Source organism: Copadichromis virginalis, linkage group LG13 (genome assembly GCF_057382275.1).
Source record: "Copadichromis virginalis isolate Kocher_CV1m ecotype Utaka linkage group LG13, C_Virginalis_male_GT1.1, whole genome shotgun sequence".
Taxonomy (NCBI): domain Eukaryota; kingdom Metazoa; phylum Chordata; class Actinopteri; order Cichliformes; family Cichlidae; genus Copadichromis; species Copadichromis virginalis.
In genome coordinates, this window is record NC_140630.1 from 22,243,178 (window position 1) to 22,259,317 (window position 16,140).

The following is a 16,140-nucleotide window of genomic DNA, read 5'->3' on the forward strand; positions in this document are numbered from 1 at the left end:
CTTGGGGGGGATAAAATAATTCTTTGAAATGAGTTTGTCGTCTTTGTTTTTTCTGATTGGTTTTCCATAGCAGCCATTTTTGGATTACACCAAAGTTTGAAGATGAATGGGAAGAACCCTGACCCCAGCAATCTGTTAGCGTCCCAACTGTTTCCCCTTCAGTACATTTAATCTGTTGTTATGTCAGAGAGAACAGCGATCATGCCTCGGCGAGCACTGAAATTAAACAAGTCTGTGTGTCTTCTTTAGCTTAATGATCTAAGTCTTCTTGCAGAGATGAATAAATAACTTGGCCTGTGTTGTGGTGGGAGTTTCTGTCCCAGTTATTGATTCTAAGTGTCTGAAGACTGTTAATTTTCAAAAAGCATTAAACACACATGCATTTTAGATGTAGTTTTATTTCCCCATCCCCAGAGCAACTGCATCTGATGCATGACTTAAAGCCAAGATGTTTCACGAACCATAAAATATGCAGGCAATATAAAATCGTTTAATAACTACAGATTAGCAAAAGGGCTCATTGATTTCTGCCTGGCAGAAAGTGCAGATAGAAGCAAAGAAAGACAAAGAAAAATCCATATTGCAGATTATTTGTGTATCCTATGAGATGCTATTTCATAGTCTACATGGCTAGAGTAACAAAAGTGACTGTCAATACACATCAGATAATTGACATTTGAGATCATATTTACTGAAAGGATACAAGGAAACTGCATGCCATTGTTCCTGTGACATGTTCAAGGACACACTGATCTGAGCACCAAGGACTAAACTCATGATTATGACCATAAGTTCTCTTTCTTTTCATCCAAGTATGTTTTGGCAGTGCAAATAAATTACAGAGTATTGATACTTTTGAAGTTGTTGAACTTTTTGAGTTTTGTATTTCGAATAAAGATGTTATGGGCTAAAAATGTTATAAGAAGTCGTTTTTTTTTTCGGCTTTATAATTCTTTTTTACTGAGTTGAAATTTAGTTCTTTAACGGCATCACTTTTGTGAAAAACATTCAATGATGACTCATAGTTTTCAGGCTCATTATGTCCTGAAAAGCTTATGATGGGTACGATAATGCACGAGAAATGGATCCAGTAACTGGAAAGCAGCAGAGAGGCGCTGTGACAGGCGATGAGGGGAACTCTGGGTGGATGTGGCTCATCGTTTGAGGAAGTTGTTGAAAATTATGAAATGACATCATCAGTTTTTTCACGGCTTTGTTTGGCGCTTCTTGCCACGCCTTCCTGCCGGCTCCTGCATAAAGCGGCCGGGCTGCCTTGTGTGAACCAGTTGAACTCCAGTCAGCGCGGACAACAGGTGCAACGCAACCCCCTCCACCTTGTCTGTTGGATTATGCCCGCAGAGCGCCGGTCGTCGCTTTACGCAGGGCTTCCTCTTCTGCACTCAGAATAATTTGCACGCTTTTATATCCTGACCACTTCCAGACACAACGATGCCTTTTCCACCCATCAGCCTCCACCAGCGGATCTCATCGCCTGGCAGGGAACTATTCGGGAAAAAGAAAGCCAACGGAGTGCCTCCTGAGCAAACCAGCAAATCCTGCGGAGAGAGAGGGGGGTCGGATAAGGAGAAACAACCCACATCTTGGGCATCGGCGAATTTAAGGAACTTGGGGCGAAAACCCCAGCAGGACAAAAATAAAAGCCCCACTCAGAAGCCCGGTGCCGGGCAAGAGACCCAGGGAAAGTCTTCGTGGTTGATGGTGCCGAAACCTCAGGATTCATCTGAAGGAGTCAGGCGCTCCAGCTCCATGGACTCCACGAGACAACTCAGTGGAAAAGAGGAAGGGAAGAAGGAAATTCAATTTACACTCAGTCTCACCCCCGAAGCCATTCTTGTCATCCAAAAACGGAATCTAGAAAAACAAATGATGGCAAAGCAACAAAAGTGTTGCGCCGGCACCGATTTTCGGCACCGGCGAGTTTTTCCATCCAAAAAGACGCACGGGGGGTCCAAGGGCTGCGCGCCGGCCGCCAAAGCAGAGAGCGCGGAGCAGGACATCACCGCCATCGTTAAAATATCTCTGCTGAATGACCAATACAAGTACGATGATGTGGAGTATGAAGACGAGGACGGGGATGTGGATGAGACTGTTGTAAGGAAATGCAAAGAGTGGCTAAAAGGGGTCGAAAATGCCGCTGCTTTGGGAAAAGTCGACAAACTTTCCGCACTTCCGCACCTCAAAGGCTGCTGACACCTGGCTTTGATGTCTTGTTGTTAAGCCGGGACTCTCAGTGTGATGGACTCGTGAACAATGTGCAATTGGTGTAGATCTGTTGCAAAGGCATCCTGAATTTTAATGTTCTCAAGTAAACGTTAAAGGGAGGAAATCCACGTGTCTTCAGATGAATGTCAGTTTGTTAAAGAAATATATATTAAAAAAAAATAGATGTCAATACCTTTAAAAAAAAAAAGTCAATTAATTAAGAAAACGAATGAAATGAGGAAATTCCATTGAAATCATAAAAAGTCATTTACATTCCCCATCAAAAACAGGATTTTAAAAGTATCCAGCAGTGCTTAGGGCTCGCAGGGATATTTGCTTTGGGAGTTTGATGCCTGTTCATTATTTTATTTCTTTCAGTTTTAGTTAAATACCTTTAAATTCTCGTCCTTTGCACGTGGTTTCTATTTTTCAGTGAGGCGCCTGTGGATTGGCAGAGGGGTCTGCTCCTTTGTGTGGGAGAACAATAAACTGTCAACAACAGAGCTCTTTGCCTCTGCTCCTAAAAACCAAATTGAATTGTTTATTTTTCCTCTCATAAGAGGGTTATATCCTTTGCAGGGATTTACTAGTGGTGTACAGTATGTAATGTTTACTAAATATTTGTACTGTCACATATCTTTTCAGCTCATTAATTTAAGCAAATTCTAAGTAAAAATATTTTATTTTTTTAATTATGCAACTGTCTCGATCCTTTTAAATCTTAAAAAAGCCGTATTGTGCTGTGCCTCTTAATTTAAAAAAAAAACAACAACTAATTTGCAGTCATTTAGATTTCTTTTACACTTCTGGCCAGTTTTCAGACAAGCGTTTTAAAGGCTCTTTGTTGCCACTGTAGCTACCTGAGGCCATTTGGGCATTAGTGTTCTAAGCGTCTTAGATTTCCTGTTAAGCAGGGTTCACAAGTGTACTGTAGGGCCCAGGTGCATGACCCCTTTAGGAAATTACCTCCAGACTACCTTACGTATCACACTGGTATTAAAATCTGGTGAAAAGCCACATCTACAGGACTTGCTGCAAAGTAGCTCTAGTTTGAAGTGAACTATCCTGAAAGTATGCTGCTCGGGTAGTCGTCCAGGTCAGGGGGACAGAATATGGCTGTTTTAAGAAGGAAAAAATAAAAATAAATAAACCACACATTGGAGTCGCAGATCATTTAAGCCATAAAAAATGGCTTATGCTTTTGTTTTTTTTAGAGTCACACCTGCCCACAGTGCATTGTATTGATCATTAAACTAACATTCAAATGCAAACCTCAGAACACAAATTCAGTTTCTATGCACGGCCAAATACATATTTGAAATTCCTCTGTATGGAGAGTCTCATTTGCAGCATTGTGTTCTGTAACTTGGTAACCAGACTTTTACTCTGTGTGCGGTACATTTTGAACTCTATTACATTTCAGACAGAGGAGTGTTGTAAGTTTAAGACACGACAGCTTGTTTGGAGGGCTCACACACCAACAACTGGTAAGGCATTTTAAAACATATACCTCCGCTCGTAACCTCAGGTAATGCTGTTGTTTGGCAGACGTTTTATTAATGGGAAAACTCAGATTTTTTTAGTGTATTGCCTCTTCTCAGTAAACACTATCTTGGCAATAGAGTTGCCATAAAACTGGAGTGCAAAGACCTGATTCAATCAAGCGCTCTTTCCTCTATTGCAGATGTATTACCAGTTGGGGACAGGTGTTTCATATGACACACTCATCAGTTGTTTTCTTCTTAAAGGTGTTTCATTCAGGAATGGATTCAAGCCTGCAGCAAATAATCAAGTGTCAAATACATGTCCGGCCATAACTCTGTAAATGTCATTGTACAGTGTGTAACACCACAGACTTTCTCCACTGTGTCATCTGGATAAACAAGCAAAGCTTCTACAATAAAGCGTTTTCTCCTGAATAGATTTTCTCGTTCAGTCTCACAAATGATTTGGTTGTTGAGTGCTGAGATCATGGGTGAGCCATTACAGCGTGTACCAAGACTCGTTTGGTTCTCCATGGTTCCTGTAGTGATATTATCAACTGGCTTAGTGACCAAAAGTTGTGTAATCCTCTTCTATTGTCTAATTTCTATTGCGGTCTTGTTTGTGTGTGTCTCTCTGGTATTCATTACTGGCTCATATGGGCCTGAAAGCCAAGCTATTCATGAGTGAGTCTGTCCTGGGGGTAAGAACTGCATCATTATGTGTGAAGTAGCTAAAATGCTTGTTGTCAATAGGAAAAGTGCAATTTGAAGGATTGGGGGCAGTTGCAATGGGCGGCTTGGATAAAAGTGGAAACTTTATCTTTAAACCGCCCTTCAAGCCCTTTTGTTTTCATCTGGGTTGTGAAATCCAGACCAAGCTGGACTTTTTTTCCACCTTTTGCCGCAAACTATTTGTTTACACAAGAATCTATCCAATCCAAGTGACACTTCTGTTTCTAGATTAGGAGGGGGGGGAAAAGGGGAAAAAAAGAAAGGCTGCGGGCTTTCTGTTCACCACACTGTACTGTGATCACTGTGTGGGAGAGTGGCGCGGGACAGCAGGGCAGCTTCATTATCCTCCCCTGATTTATAGTGGCAGGGAGCACAGATGGATGCAGCCTTCACTCTGTCACTGACACTTTGCACACAGCAAAGAGAGCAGAGAACTGCAGGTCCCTTAGCTGTGCCGCGATAGCATCACTGTGGCAACGGAACTGATAAATCCCGTGTTTCCAGCAGCTTTTGTGAGGAAGGACAAACCAGACATTTCCTGAACTGAGTCGGCCAATAAACTTTAGTGTTGTGGTCATCCAGGGTGAACCCCTCAAGACTGAGGCCTCAGGCTGCCAGAAACAAGGCAGCCTGAAAAAGAAGGCTTTGATCTGAGAGTGCTGTCCTCCCACAAAAGCTAAAAGATGTTTTTTTCTTCGTTTAGGGATTATATGAGTGAGAGTAATCTCCTTTGGCATGTGTTGTATAACTAATAATGAGGACACCAGGGGAATGAAGAATATATGTGGGCATGTTTTCATGGTTTTTCCCACCTCAGGACAGAGTTACAATGACAAATACATGCAACACAAAGGGGGAACATAAACGTTGTATAAAAAGGCACAAACCTAAGCTGTCAATACAGAGCAGCATGCATGCTATCACTCCCATAAGGTTTGCGTTCCTTTTTTGCTTTTTATAACACCTACCACATCCTGCGCTCCTTTTTTGGTTTCACATTTTCTTTTTGCACTTTTACCAGATTTAGTGCATTTTAATTAAGGTGTATTATTAGAAATCTGTCCACAAACCTTCCCTGTGCAGCATCTACTAGGAACCATTCATTATCTGGATTAAGGAAAGGACACTGCTGCCTGATGATATGCTCAGAGTTATCTAGAGCCACACTGAAGATCAGGGAATAGGATGAAGGCTTAGTGGGAGTGAAGGTGGGCATATTCCTGCAGCATATGGTCTTGTTTCTTTTTATTTACTTATTGGCTGCGCATTGCAAGAACACAATGTCAGGATGTTGTGTGGGAAGATGCTCTTGGCAAACGATGGGATTACAAAAAACAAAAAAACATTCTTTTTTAATCCTCAGGCTCCCACAGCATCTAAAGTAGGTCTTTACTGTTGATAGGCAGGGAATAAAGTCAACGCTCCGGAGGAGGAAGGCAGTTCGTGGCAGCAGCCAATTCCCAGAGAAAAAGGCCAGGACCTCCACATCAAGCACAGCTGGAACAAGTTATAAAATGATGTAATTACGCTATAATGTTTAAGACAGTTTGTAATCATTTAGTTACTCATTCTGCATCTGCAGAAAAAACAAAACAGTGAAAGTTCTTTGATCACGATCATCACAGCAGTCACTTTAGCATGTCCACATCTTTGGTCGGTACTAAAACACTTGTCTCCGTTTTATGTTTTTTAAACGGTTTCCATCCGCTTGGTGTCTTTTTATTTGTTTATCCTACAGCGCCATCTAGAGGCCTACATGAGCGCCTCTGCGATGCTCTGCATTGCCGCTGTGCTAAGCTACTGGAAGGTCCACTCACAGAGGTCATAGCTTCAGCAGAGAAATGAGACACCCGGAGCAAAGTCAGAGAATAAAATATATAAATATATATATATAAATAATGTGACCGTGTGAAATTTAAATTTCTGAGTTTCTCCACGACTGTGAATCTGGCCGTAATTCAGGAAAATCCTCAGCTGAACTTTGCAGTTTAAAAAGAATAAGAATCAGGTCTGAGCTCAGCAGCACCGGCTTCCGTACTTGAAATGATTTGTTTTTTTGGTCCATAAGTGACCACCAGTCCTACAGAAGCTTGATGCACCGAGGAAAATGAAAAAACAATTAATTAAATAAATTGTATGAAACTGGATATATTACAGTGCACTTTGTGACAGTCAAGGTGTAAATTTTAGAATTGGCTGCACTCAGTAAACAGTGGCTGTGTTCATTTATGGCTGAATTCAATGAGGTATTATTGATTCCTCTTATTTGTCTAGTGAATTGGACTTTGTTTTAGCACGTTGCTCTTTTAAGAGAGCCTGTGCTGTTCTGGTTTGTGGGCCTCTTTTAATAGAATAGAATAGAATAGAATAGAATAGAATAGAATTCAACTTTATTGTCATTGCACATGCACAGGTACAAGGCAACGAAATGCAGTTTGCATCCATCCAGAAGTGCTTTAGTGATATAGATATATTACAATATATATTAGCAATAGTATAGATATGTGAGTATATTACAGAAATGGGTCTATTATGGTATGTTATAATGTACACGGTATGAAGTATGTTGTGAATATTCTATAACTAAGTATGTAAAGGCTGTAGTGAGTACAAGCTATGTACAGGCTATGAACAGGATATAAATATGAAAAACTATACAGAATATGAAATAAATAACTTTACAGAATCTGGGATATACAGCTATACAGAAATGGGAACTATGCAAGTTGTAAACAGTTGTAGGATTAAAGATTATCGAATGTACAGAATGATTATTTACACAGAGCTATACAGTAGTGCAGTTAAGATAAGTGAGATATAATTCCTAGGCTATATAAAGTGCTAGTGGTTGTGAGTGGTGGTTCAGTCCATGTTATTATTGTGTGTTTGAGGGTACGGTTGTCCATTGTAGGTGTGTGTATGTTCAGTCCATGTGTTAACGTGGGTCAGATGTCAGGAGGCAGAGTTCAGGAGTCTGACAGCTGTGGGGAAGAAGCTGTTCCGGTACCTGGTGGTCTTAGTCCGGAGGCTCCTGTGGCGCCTCCCAGAGGGCAGGAGGGTGAAGAGTCCATGTGATGGGTGACTGGGGTCTTTGATGATTTTCCCAGCCCTTTTCAGACACCGCTTCCTGTAATGTGGCGACGACATTAAATGTGACAAAGTTCTGCTTACTGAGATTCACACGAGCCTTGTATTTTACCATTTGTAGACTAGAAAAGTTGCAGATGTAAAGCAAAAACTCAAGGTTTCACTTTCAGCTTGTTTTAACAACATCAACTTCACATTCTCTCTTTTTTCCCCTAAATTTGCACTCACATAGTTAATATACTCACAGCAGCAGTGAATAAATGGATCCTATAAATGTAGTGCACAGTATGGGTGGTTCGCTAGACTAAAACTAATCCGTAGCTACTGTAGCGTGAGCACGGTTTAGTCAAAGTGCAGATGATGATCAGATCTTTTAAAGTTGATTCAATGGAAAATTAAAAAGTTTGGAAAATAATTTTTTTTTAGCATTTCATAATTAGGTATACGTGTTTCTTGGTTTATAATATTGATGTGAATATTCATTATTGTTTTCCTTTATTTATATTGCAGCTTATGTAGTCTTGAAAATGTCTGTCTGCAGTTGTACTGTGAGTGACTTTGATTTTGACTTCCACATGTGTCTTCTGACTGGGTGTAAAGAGAGCTATACTCTTCACAGGGTGCCTGGATAGAGGGGGTCTAATGGTAGAGAGATCCTGTCTTATCTTCCTATCCTGTAAAAGTCAGGCTTCTTGAAGGGGATCTAAGTGTCCTCTGTAATGACTTCCGCTTAAGTAGCAGGAGGAGACAAAAGAGAATGCAATAAATTACTTCAGAGGCCCTTTGGAGGAATCTTTTGCGTCAAATTGCTGAGCAAATAAAACTACCCTTTGTTTCCTCAGAATATCGGGGCTCTGTAAGACATGGAGGTGAGGCAGCAAAGGCCAGAACACCTGCTGGGGCCTAATTGGTCCCGGCTACTGTTAATGGCTTCCTGTGGCTGCTTGTTTACTTCTCATTTGTTTTCTGCGCTCTGTTTCCCGGCCGCTAAAACAAGGGACACTCACTCACTTCTTTTCACTGACAGAAAAGGGTGTTTCACTGATGTGGCGCACGTAAGACCAAAGTGGGCTTTATGCTTTTGAATCCTTGAATCAAGTCAGTTTCACTTAATCAAATTCCATTAAATGTAATTTTTTGACATTGTGCTTATGTAACAAAATTACATGGAATATGTATATGCAAACAAATTATTTAAAGTTAGCATTTTGAGCATAAATATTTTTTGAATGTAGCATCAAATGTTTGTCTATTATTCCTATAGGCTTACAGTAGATTCCCAAAATCTCAGGACCGGCAGTATGACTGGAGTTTTAACTTTCCGACATCTACTCGCTGCTGTGGTGGAGGGAGATGCTACTCAGCTGCAGAGAGCCCCCTGGGCCTTTGTTTGCACTGCAATCAAGAACAAATAGTCAGTGTCTTGTTTAGCATGGACCCGCCTGTAGGAGAGAGCTGATTACTCACACAGAAGTGAGATGACCAAACACAATCTGAACCCTCTGCTGTGGAAACTCAACTGCCCTGGCAGCGCCTCGGACTCTTGCAAACATCATCCAAGAGGGAAATGTTGTAATTATGTCCACTGCAAAAAAGACGCAGCAATTGGGCCAGCGGTGTCGCTTCATGCCAGCACTGCGAGCAGATGTCGGAGTGTTTGGAGAGTTTCTTTTGCTTTAAAGCTTTATGGGTCTTCAGGCAAATAAAACTCAGTTTAACAGAAATGGCAGGGGTAATGCAAGAGGCAGCGAGACTGTGAGTTGCACGAGTTGTGGTTCCACTCATTATTAGTTATGCAAGCACACTCACTCATATGATGTAACAACATGTGCTGTAGTTTTAAGAAACTTTACCAGAGATTTTATGTTACACTTCAGGGAATACCCATTAAGTGTATACTGTTGGATTCACAGCTTGTCAGGCAAAAACACAATTTTTGTAGTTTTTCCTCTGTACACAACGACAGTGGATTTTAAATCAAACAATCAAGGTGTGACTGAAGTGTGGATTTTAGCTTGCATGATGTGCATGTGCCTTTTAGGAATCACAGTTTGTATACACAGCCTCCCCTTTTTTTCAGATGCTCAACATTAATAGGATAGACTAAGAAACATTTAGGAGGGAATGTTTTTACACCTTGTTGTAGACGCTCAGCATTTCCACTGGTTAGATGGTTTTCACTTGGTTAGATATTGTGAAGTTGTTTTTCTTAATCATGGAATAATTCTGTCATCGTTGCACTTTAGCTGTGGTGTTTGGTCTTTCAGACTTTTGGTGTTGCTGAGCTGGCCAGTGCATTTCATTTTTTTTAACAATGAACCATATCATTGATTTTCGTCCGTCCTAAAGTTTTTACTGTGTCTTTGATAGGTTTATTTTGGTGTTTCAGCATACTAACGGCGTCCTTCATCTACACCGACATATTCTTGGGCCTCATTACATTGAAAAACATTCATGTTTTACATAAGAAAACTCTTATGGATTCGGACTTTTCTGCCATTCTCTCTCTAACTCACAATACCTGGAAATAAAAACTACGATTTAAAGAGCCATTTATTGATTTTATTTTTAATCTTAAGCCAGATTTCAGTTCTTTTACCCACTTTTCTCACCTTTGGTGCACTTGCTGTTTGCACGTTGTGAATATCTGACAGAACGGTGTCAGCTGGTTTCACTCTTGTTGTTAATTATCTATGAACTGTGTTTAGTTGGAGCATGTACGATGTTAGTACGAGGCTGTCACCCTCAAGCAGCACACTGGCTTTGAGGACATTAGGAGCTTGGTAAGAAAGCAAATGAAGGGCCGAACTGGCAAGTTCTCCATCAGTGTGAAATCTCATCGCACAACACACAAACACAATGAGACAGCAGCTCCTCCTGCCCCTGCTGCACAGCTCTGCCATATGCACATTCCCCACATCCACGAGAAAACTCCAAATTAAAAGCAATTAGAGCTGAAGCCAATCCTTGGTTATGTTTTTACGTAATGAGCCACTTCGTCCAATCTGTCGTACTTTGTGGCTATTTATGTGTTTATTATTAGCTGCTATGATTTATTGGACAGTTCATGCAGTAATTTTCTATCTTTGTGGCCATCTGGTCATAGTCACTTCAACATGTTGAATTTCACAAGTGTGCATTACAGGTCTACAAAATTAGTTTGACCAAAAAATGCCATGTCTGTTACTACAAACTCACCTCAGTGAGTGGAAAATACACATAGGATGGAAGTGGAAAAGTTAGCTCTTAACTTGCAGCATCCTGCTGCAACACATGTGTAATTTTTCAGAGTTTTTTATATTCATGCTTACAGTGTCATTGAGTAATACTATTTTTTTAATACATGTAAGTCCACAAGTCCACACTGTCCTTCTCCAGTCTTCATCCTCTAAAGCTCATAGGGTTTGTATAGATCTGTTACCTGCTGCACTGTTCTGTGAGTAAACGCTGCCTTGCTCAGGAGTCCTCCCCGCACACAGTTTGCACCCAGCTTCCAAAGTGTGTTGTCACCCGAGTGTGCAGTGTTATCGGGTGTGAGCGGCACCACATTATGGCTATGCTTGAGAAGTAGCACTCCATTAGGAATATATTACACAACAAGGGGCTCCACCAAGGGGGAGGGCACTGGCCATCCCAGTGCCCCCCAGCAAGACTGTTCTATGTTGGCGTGTTCCACGCCGATATTTTTAGTGGCCCCCGTATGGCCAACCCAATGGGAAAATTGTGGAGGCGGCCCTGTACACAACACTTTGTGTGCAGGTCACAAGAAATCGTAGTTTTTCTTTTTTGATTAAAGTTCAACCCTGATTTTTTAATGCAAATAAGAATATCAATAATATTCCTATTCTAAACATTTGTTGTCTTTCTAATGATTTCTATTACATTTGGGGTTTGAATGGTTTACAAATCACTGTGTTCTTTTTTTATTTGCATTCAGCAGTTTCCCAACTTGTTTGGAAATTGTGTGATTTCCTTTCGCTGGCTTATTGGCTCTCCAGCTCAAATGTAAAACTGACTCTCTTTCGATGTCTGTGTGTGCCGGTTAATAAGTCCAGATCAAAGAAGAGTTCAGAGAAGCTGATCTTCGACAGCAGCCGGGGGAAGGACAAAACGAAGTAAATGTTTCTCAAGGTTAGTGTGAAAACCACAGGGGCAGTAATTCCACTTAAAAAGGACAATGAGAGGTAAACACACCTGTGGCAATGATCCCTGACTGCATCGTCAGGCACACATGCATAGGCCCACACTGACAACATACACCCAGTATAACATGCTACATGCATTTGTCTTTCCTCCAATAATTATAAATAACATCACAGGTTTATCAAGTAAGATAGTTTACAGTGCATTTTGAAAAATGTTTGCAAAAACTTCAGTAAGAAGACTTTTAGCACTTTAGCACTCAACAACAAATATAACTCTACTGAGAGCAATCAGCTGATTAGCATATGTGCTATACATCAGCCTGTCCCAAACTATAGCGTAAACGCTGTTTCCATACCAGAAAAGGTCTAAATGTGCATTTTTAGTCTTATTTGGGGCTGTCTGGCAAACTGAGCATGATGGAAAAACTACAATTCATAATTTTTACACTTTTCTTTTGCACAGATGAAAGCACTTTAATATATAATTCCTCTGGAATTAAATTGAATTTTAGTCTATTTCGGACATTGTCATGCGGTTATACTTACATGCTGGAATAAGGACAAAACAGAGAAGAAGATAAGAGGCAGCTCTGTGTGCGTCTAACAGTTACTTCAAACAGACAGGCCGAAACAACTCGATAGAAGCGGAAAGATTCCTGAATCACTCTGTTGGTTATAAAAATGTTCATATGCGTATATGAACATCAATTTAAAAGCATTTGTCAGGGAGAAGTTTTTAGTCTTCATCACATTTCCTTGCCATTGCTTCATGCTAAATGCGGTGGCTCTGTGGTGTGGTGGTTAACACAAAAAGCAAAAGCTTTCTGGCTTTAGACTGTGACGAGACACAAACCCAGCGATTGGGGGGGACAAGCCGAGTGTCCATCTCCAGCCCGGATTATTGGGAGGGTTACATCAGGATGGATGTGCAGTGTATCATCTGTGCCACATCAAACAAGCAGATCTGCTGTGGTGACTCCTTGGAAAATAAGGGAGCGGCTGAAACTACCTACCAGCTATATATTTTATGGCCTGACCTCAAGTACTTGATAAAATTGAAAAAAGTGTTATTTCCCAAAATGCAACTGTTTCCTTTAAAATTAGAAAGAAATGTGCCAAGGAAAAGCCGCATTTACCCATAGACTTGTTGAAGTTTCCTGATCCAATATTAAATTTAGAAAACTTTATAAATAGTATCCTAACAGTTATTATTAAGGATAGAGAGCATTATTTAAAATATTTACAGTAATGTAAGGGAACGGTGGCGGAGGATGGTGAAGAGACTCAAAAAAGTGAGAAAACCAGAGAAGAGGTTATGCTCAAGTGCTGAGATGAGCATATATGGACAAGCATGCAGGATTCATTTTTTCTCTCACCTCTGTGTCAAAGTGGGCCTAAGCAAACAGAGGATGAGCCTGACTGGAGGGAAAGCAAGAGAAGGCAAACAGTGACTGGTCAAAGCCAGCGTTGGGGAGCGTTAAGGTCGCCTCAGTGCTGAAATCTTAGATCCACTAGCTCTGGAGAAAACTCCCCACCCTATAGACATCCACAGGCTGTCAGTGCTTTAACTGAAGCCCTGCACTGGAAGTACTGGTGTATAAATGTGTTTTACATATTGACTAAAACAATTAATTTACTCTCCAAAAACCTCCCTCTCCATGATAATCATTAGGTACTTTATGTTTTATTTTTTATTTTTTTATCTGAATACATTTCATCCTTATCACACGTGTCTACATAAAGCATACAAAGCTTATATTCAGTTCATTTCAAAGTGCTAATTAATAACAACAGTTCCCTCAAAACACTTTATATTATAAGGTGGAAGAACCTACAAAGAAGACTGAGAAAACCCCAACAATTATATGACCCCTAGTGAGTAAGTGGTTTGGCAACAGTGGGAAGGAAAAACTCTCTTTTAACAGGAAGAAAACTCAGGCTCAGGGAGGGGCGGCCATCTGCCACAATCAGCTGGGTGTGAGGGGAGGAGGACACGACAACTATGACTATTTATGGCAGCATTAGACTCTATAGTGTGTTTTTCACAGTTGGAAAGTTCCATTGCTTCTGTCTATCTTAATACAGAAGTCAGCTAACCTAATCAACAAACCAAAATGAAGAATATATGTACAGCCCTGAAGTCATTTTTGAGCAGAAGAAATTTCTATAATGAAAAACATTCAAAAGTGCAGTTCAAACAGATATTGAGGTTGATCATCTCTCAGTTGATTTTCACGAGTTGTGCCAATGATGGCGAGAAAATGAAATCAAAAAGCCAGTGAACAGCTTATTATACGATAAGCAAATAGGTTAAAATATGCGAAACGCTTCTCTTTTTTTCTCGAGATTCAAAGCTGAGACAATACAAGTTTAAATCTTTTTTCTCAGGTTTGCTTGAATTGCACCTGCATTTCATCCTTTGAGGATTGAGGGGGGGGTGGGGTGGTCTGGGAGGGGATCTAAAGCGCAATAGAGATCAATGTTAATTCACAGTCCTGCTGACCCACACCAGGAAATGGCCTGGTGTGACAGTTAGCACCAGGTGGGGTGTTGGAGGAGAAGAGACAGGCGCCAAATGGGACACTAGGACTGTGGGAAATGACACCTCTGACTTTTAAACCATTTCTACCTCGGCTAATATACAAAGGGGTTCCTCTTTTTAAATGACTAAATAACTAATAGAAAAGGAAGTTATAACTGAATGAAATGCTCTGCACTTGTAGATAAAAGAGACCACATTCACAGCCAGAAGCTTGACTTTATGAGGACCTTCCAGACCGAGCTGATTGACTTGATTAGAATTTAATGCTGCGTCTTCAACTTTTCTATTAAACAGACAATCCCTGAGATCCCTGAGAAGAGCAGGAAAGCAGATATTTACGTCAGTCTTCTGAGGCAAAGATACGCCCTTTCTTTAACCAACATGGTTTCCACATAAAAGTTGGTAAGTGACATGGAAAGTTTAACCTTTGTCTGTGAGATCTTTTTTGTTTTTTAGTAACATTCATATTCATTGAGGCGACACAATCTGAAGGAGTCTTTCAGCTTCTCTTTAACCTGAGTGGGATTTGTTTTTCTCTGCTTGCTGTGAACTCTGGTCCAGACTGCTGGACACAGAGTCAGACTCACTGTGCTGGCAGGAGGAATGAGGCGCCCAAGATTTGGTTAGTAACACAAGCCAACCGCAACACAACACCACAGAGCTATACTGGAAGCTAACACGTGGGTGCCACAAACTATCTGCTTTTATCATTTGTTTTTATCTTATTTGTTATTTCTTGGATGCCACCATGGCAACGGCAGTATATAGTAGTTATTTGTGAGGGTGACACTGCTGTACTAAATGGATGTAAATCACTTTTTCATTTAGTGAGTTATCAGTGACTGTGTTTTTTCTTTCTTGTTCTACCGTAGGTCCTTCCAGGCATCGGCTCCAAGCAGGAGGGGGAGCCAGCCCAGCCTATCGAAACAACGGGAAAGTGTTCAGACTCACAGACCCTCGCATCCCCAACACCCGAGCAGGGTGTCAGGTGCATGAAAGCAAATATGAAAAACAAAAACTATTTAGACCGATGTTCATGTGTGAGTGTTTTCTATGCAGCCAGCAGAGTTTGAGACTTGGGTCTGTGACACAGGAGCCTTCAGTGATTCACTTTTCAAAAGGTAAAGGTTCTCAAAGTGAACTGTTTTCTTCAGGATTCAAGATTCTTTACTTTTGTGTCAGTTTGTTTTAATAAAAACATTCATCTACGCTCACCGGCTTTTTTAAGTTTTAGTAAAATGATCAAGGATGTTGTTGTTGCACTTTGTGTGCGTTTGTCTAGATCTCTCATTCATTCATCACTTAAATTAAATTTGATTGGATAGAAGTGAGCTGGGGCTCTAAAGGTCAAGATGTGCCTGAAATGATTACACTATATACAGTACAGCTTGGAAAGCATTCACAGTGTTGAATACTTACATGCTACATGTTTTTTTAAATACATTTTTAAGATTTTCAGTCAAATTTTTTTCTGTTTGTCATTATGGTCTATTATATGAAGGTTTTGAATAAGGCTGTACAAACTGTAGAACAAGTGAAGTGCTGTGAACACTTTCCACATGCACTCTACATTATAAATAATAATAAAAAATAAATGTCATAAAAGTGAATGAGTAAGACATTGTCCCACAAGCAAAACATACACATACACAACAAAATATACACTAAAGTTTTGACTATAACGAAACATCACTTCAGACCTTTTTTCTTTGAGAAAATGTGTATTACATTTCCTCAAAGAAAAAAAAAACTCTCCATAAGAGATTTAGAGTTGTGAAACTTGGACTAGTTCAGTCAAAAATAATTGGAGTTATTAATTTTTAATTTATGTGGATTTGTGAACTTTTATCTTTGTTCCTTCCTTTTTTGTTGATTTGTTTATGTTGAAAAAAAAACCCAACAACAACACAGAACTGAAAAGGTTTCA

The 16,140-nt window shown here is 40.3% G+C and overlaps 1 protein-coding gene across 1 annotated transcript; it reads left to right on the plus strand.

The window, feature by feature from the left end:
* The first annotated feature begins 1,272 nt into the window (after positions 1-1,272).
* Positions 1,273-4,146, plus strand: prr18 (proline rich 18). Its single transcript, XM_085478033.1, has one exon. It carries the CDS (start codon positions 1,450-1,452, stop codon positions 2,209-2,211), a length of 762 nt encoding a protein of 253 aa, XP_085334159.1. The 5' UTR covers positions 1,273-1,449; the 3' UTR covers positions 2,212-4,146.
* The last annotated feature ends 11,994 nt before the right edge of the window (positions 4,147-16,140 follow it).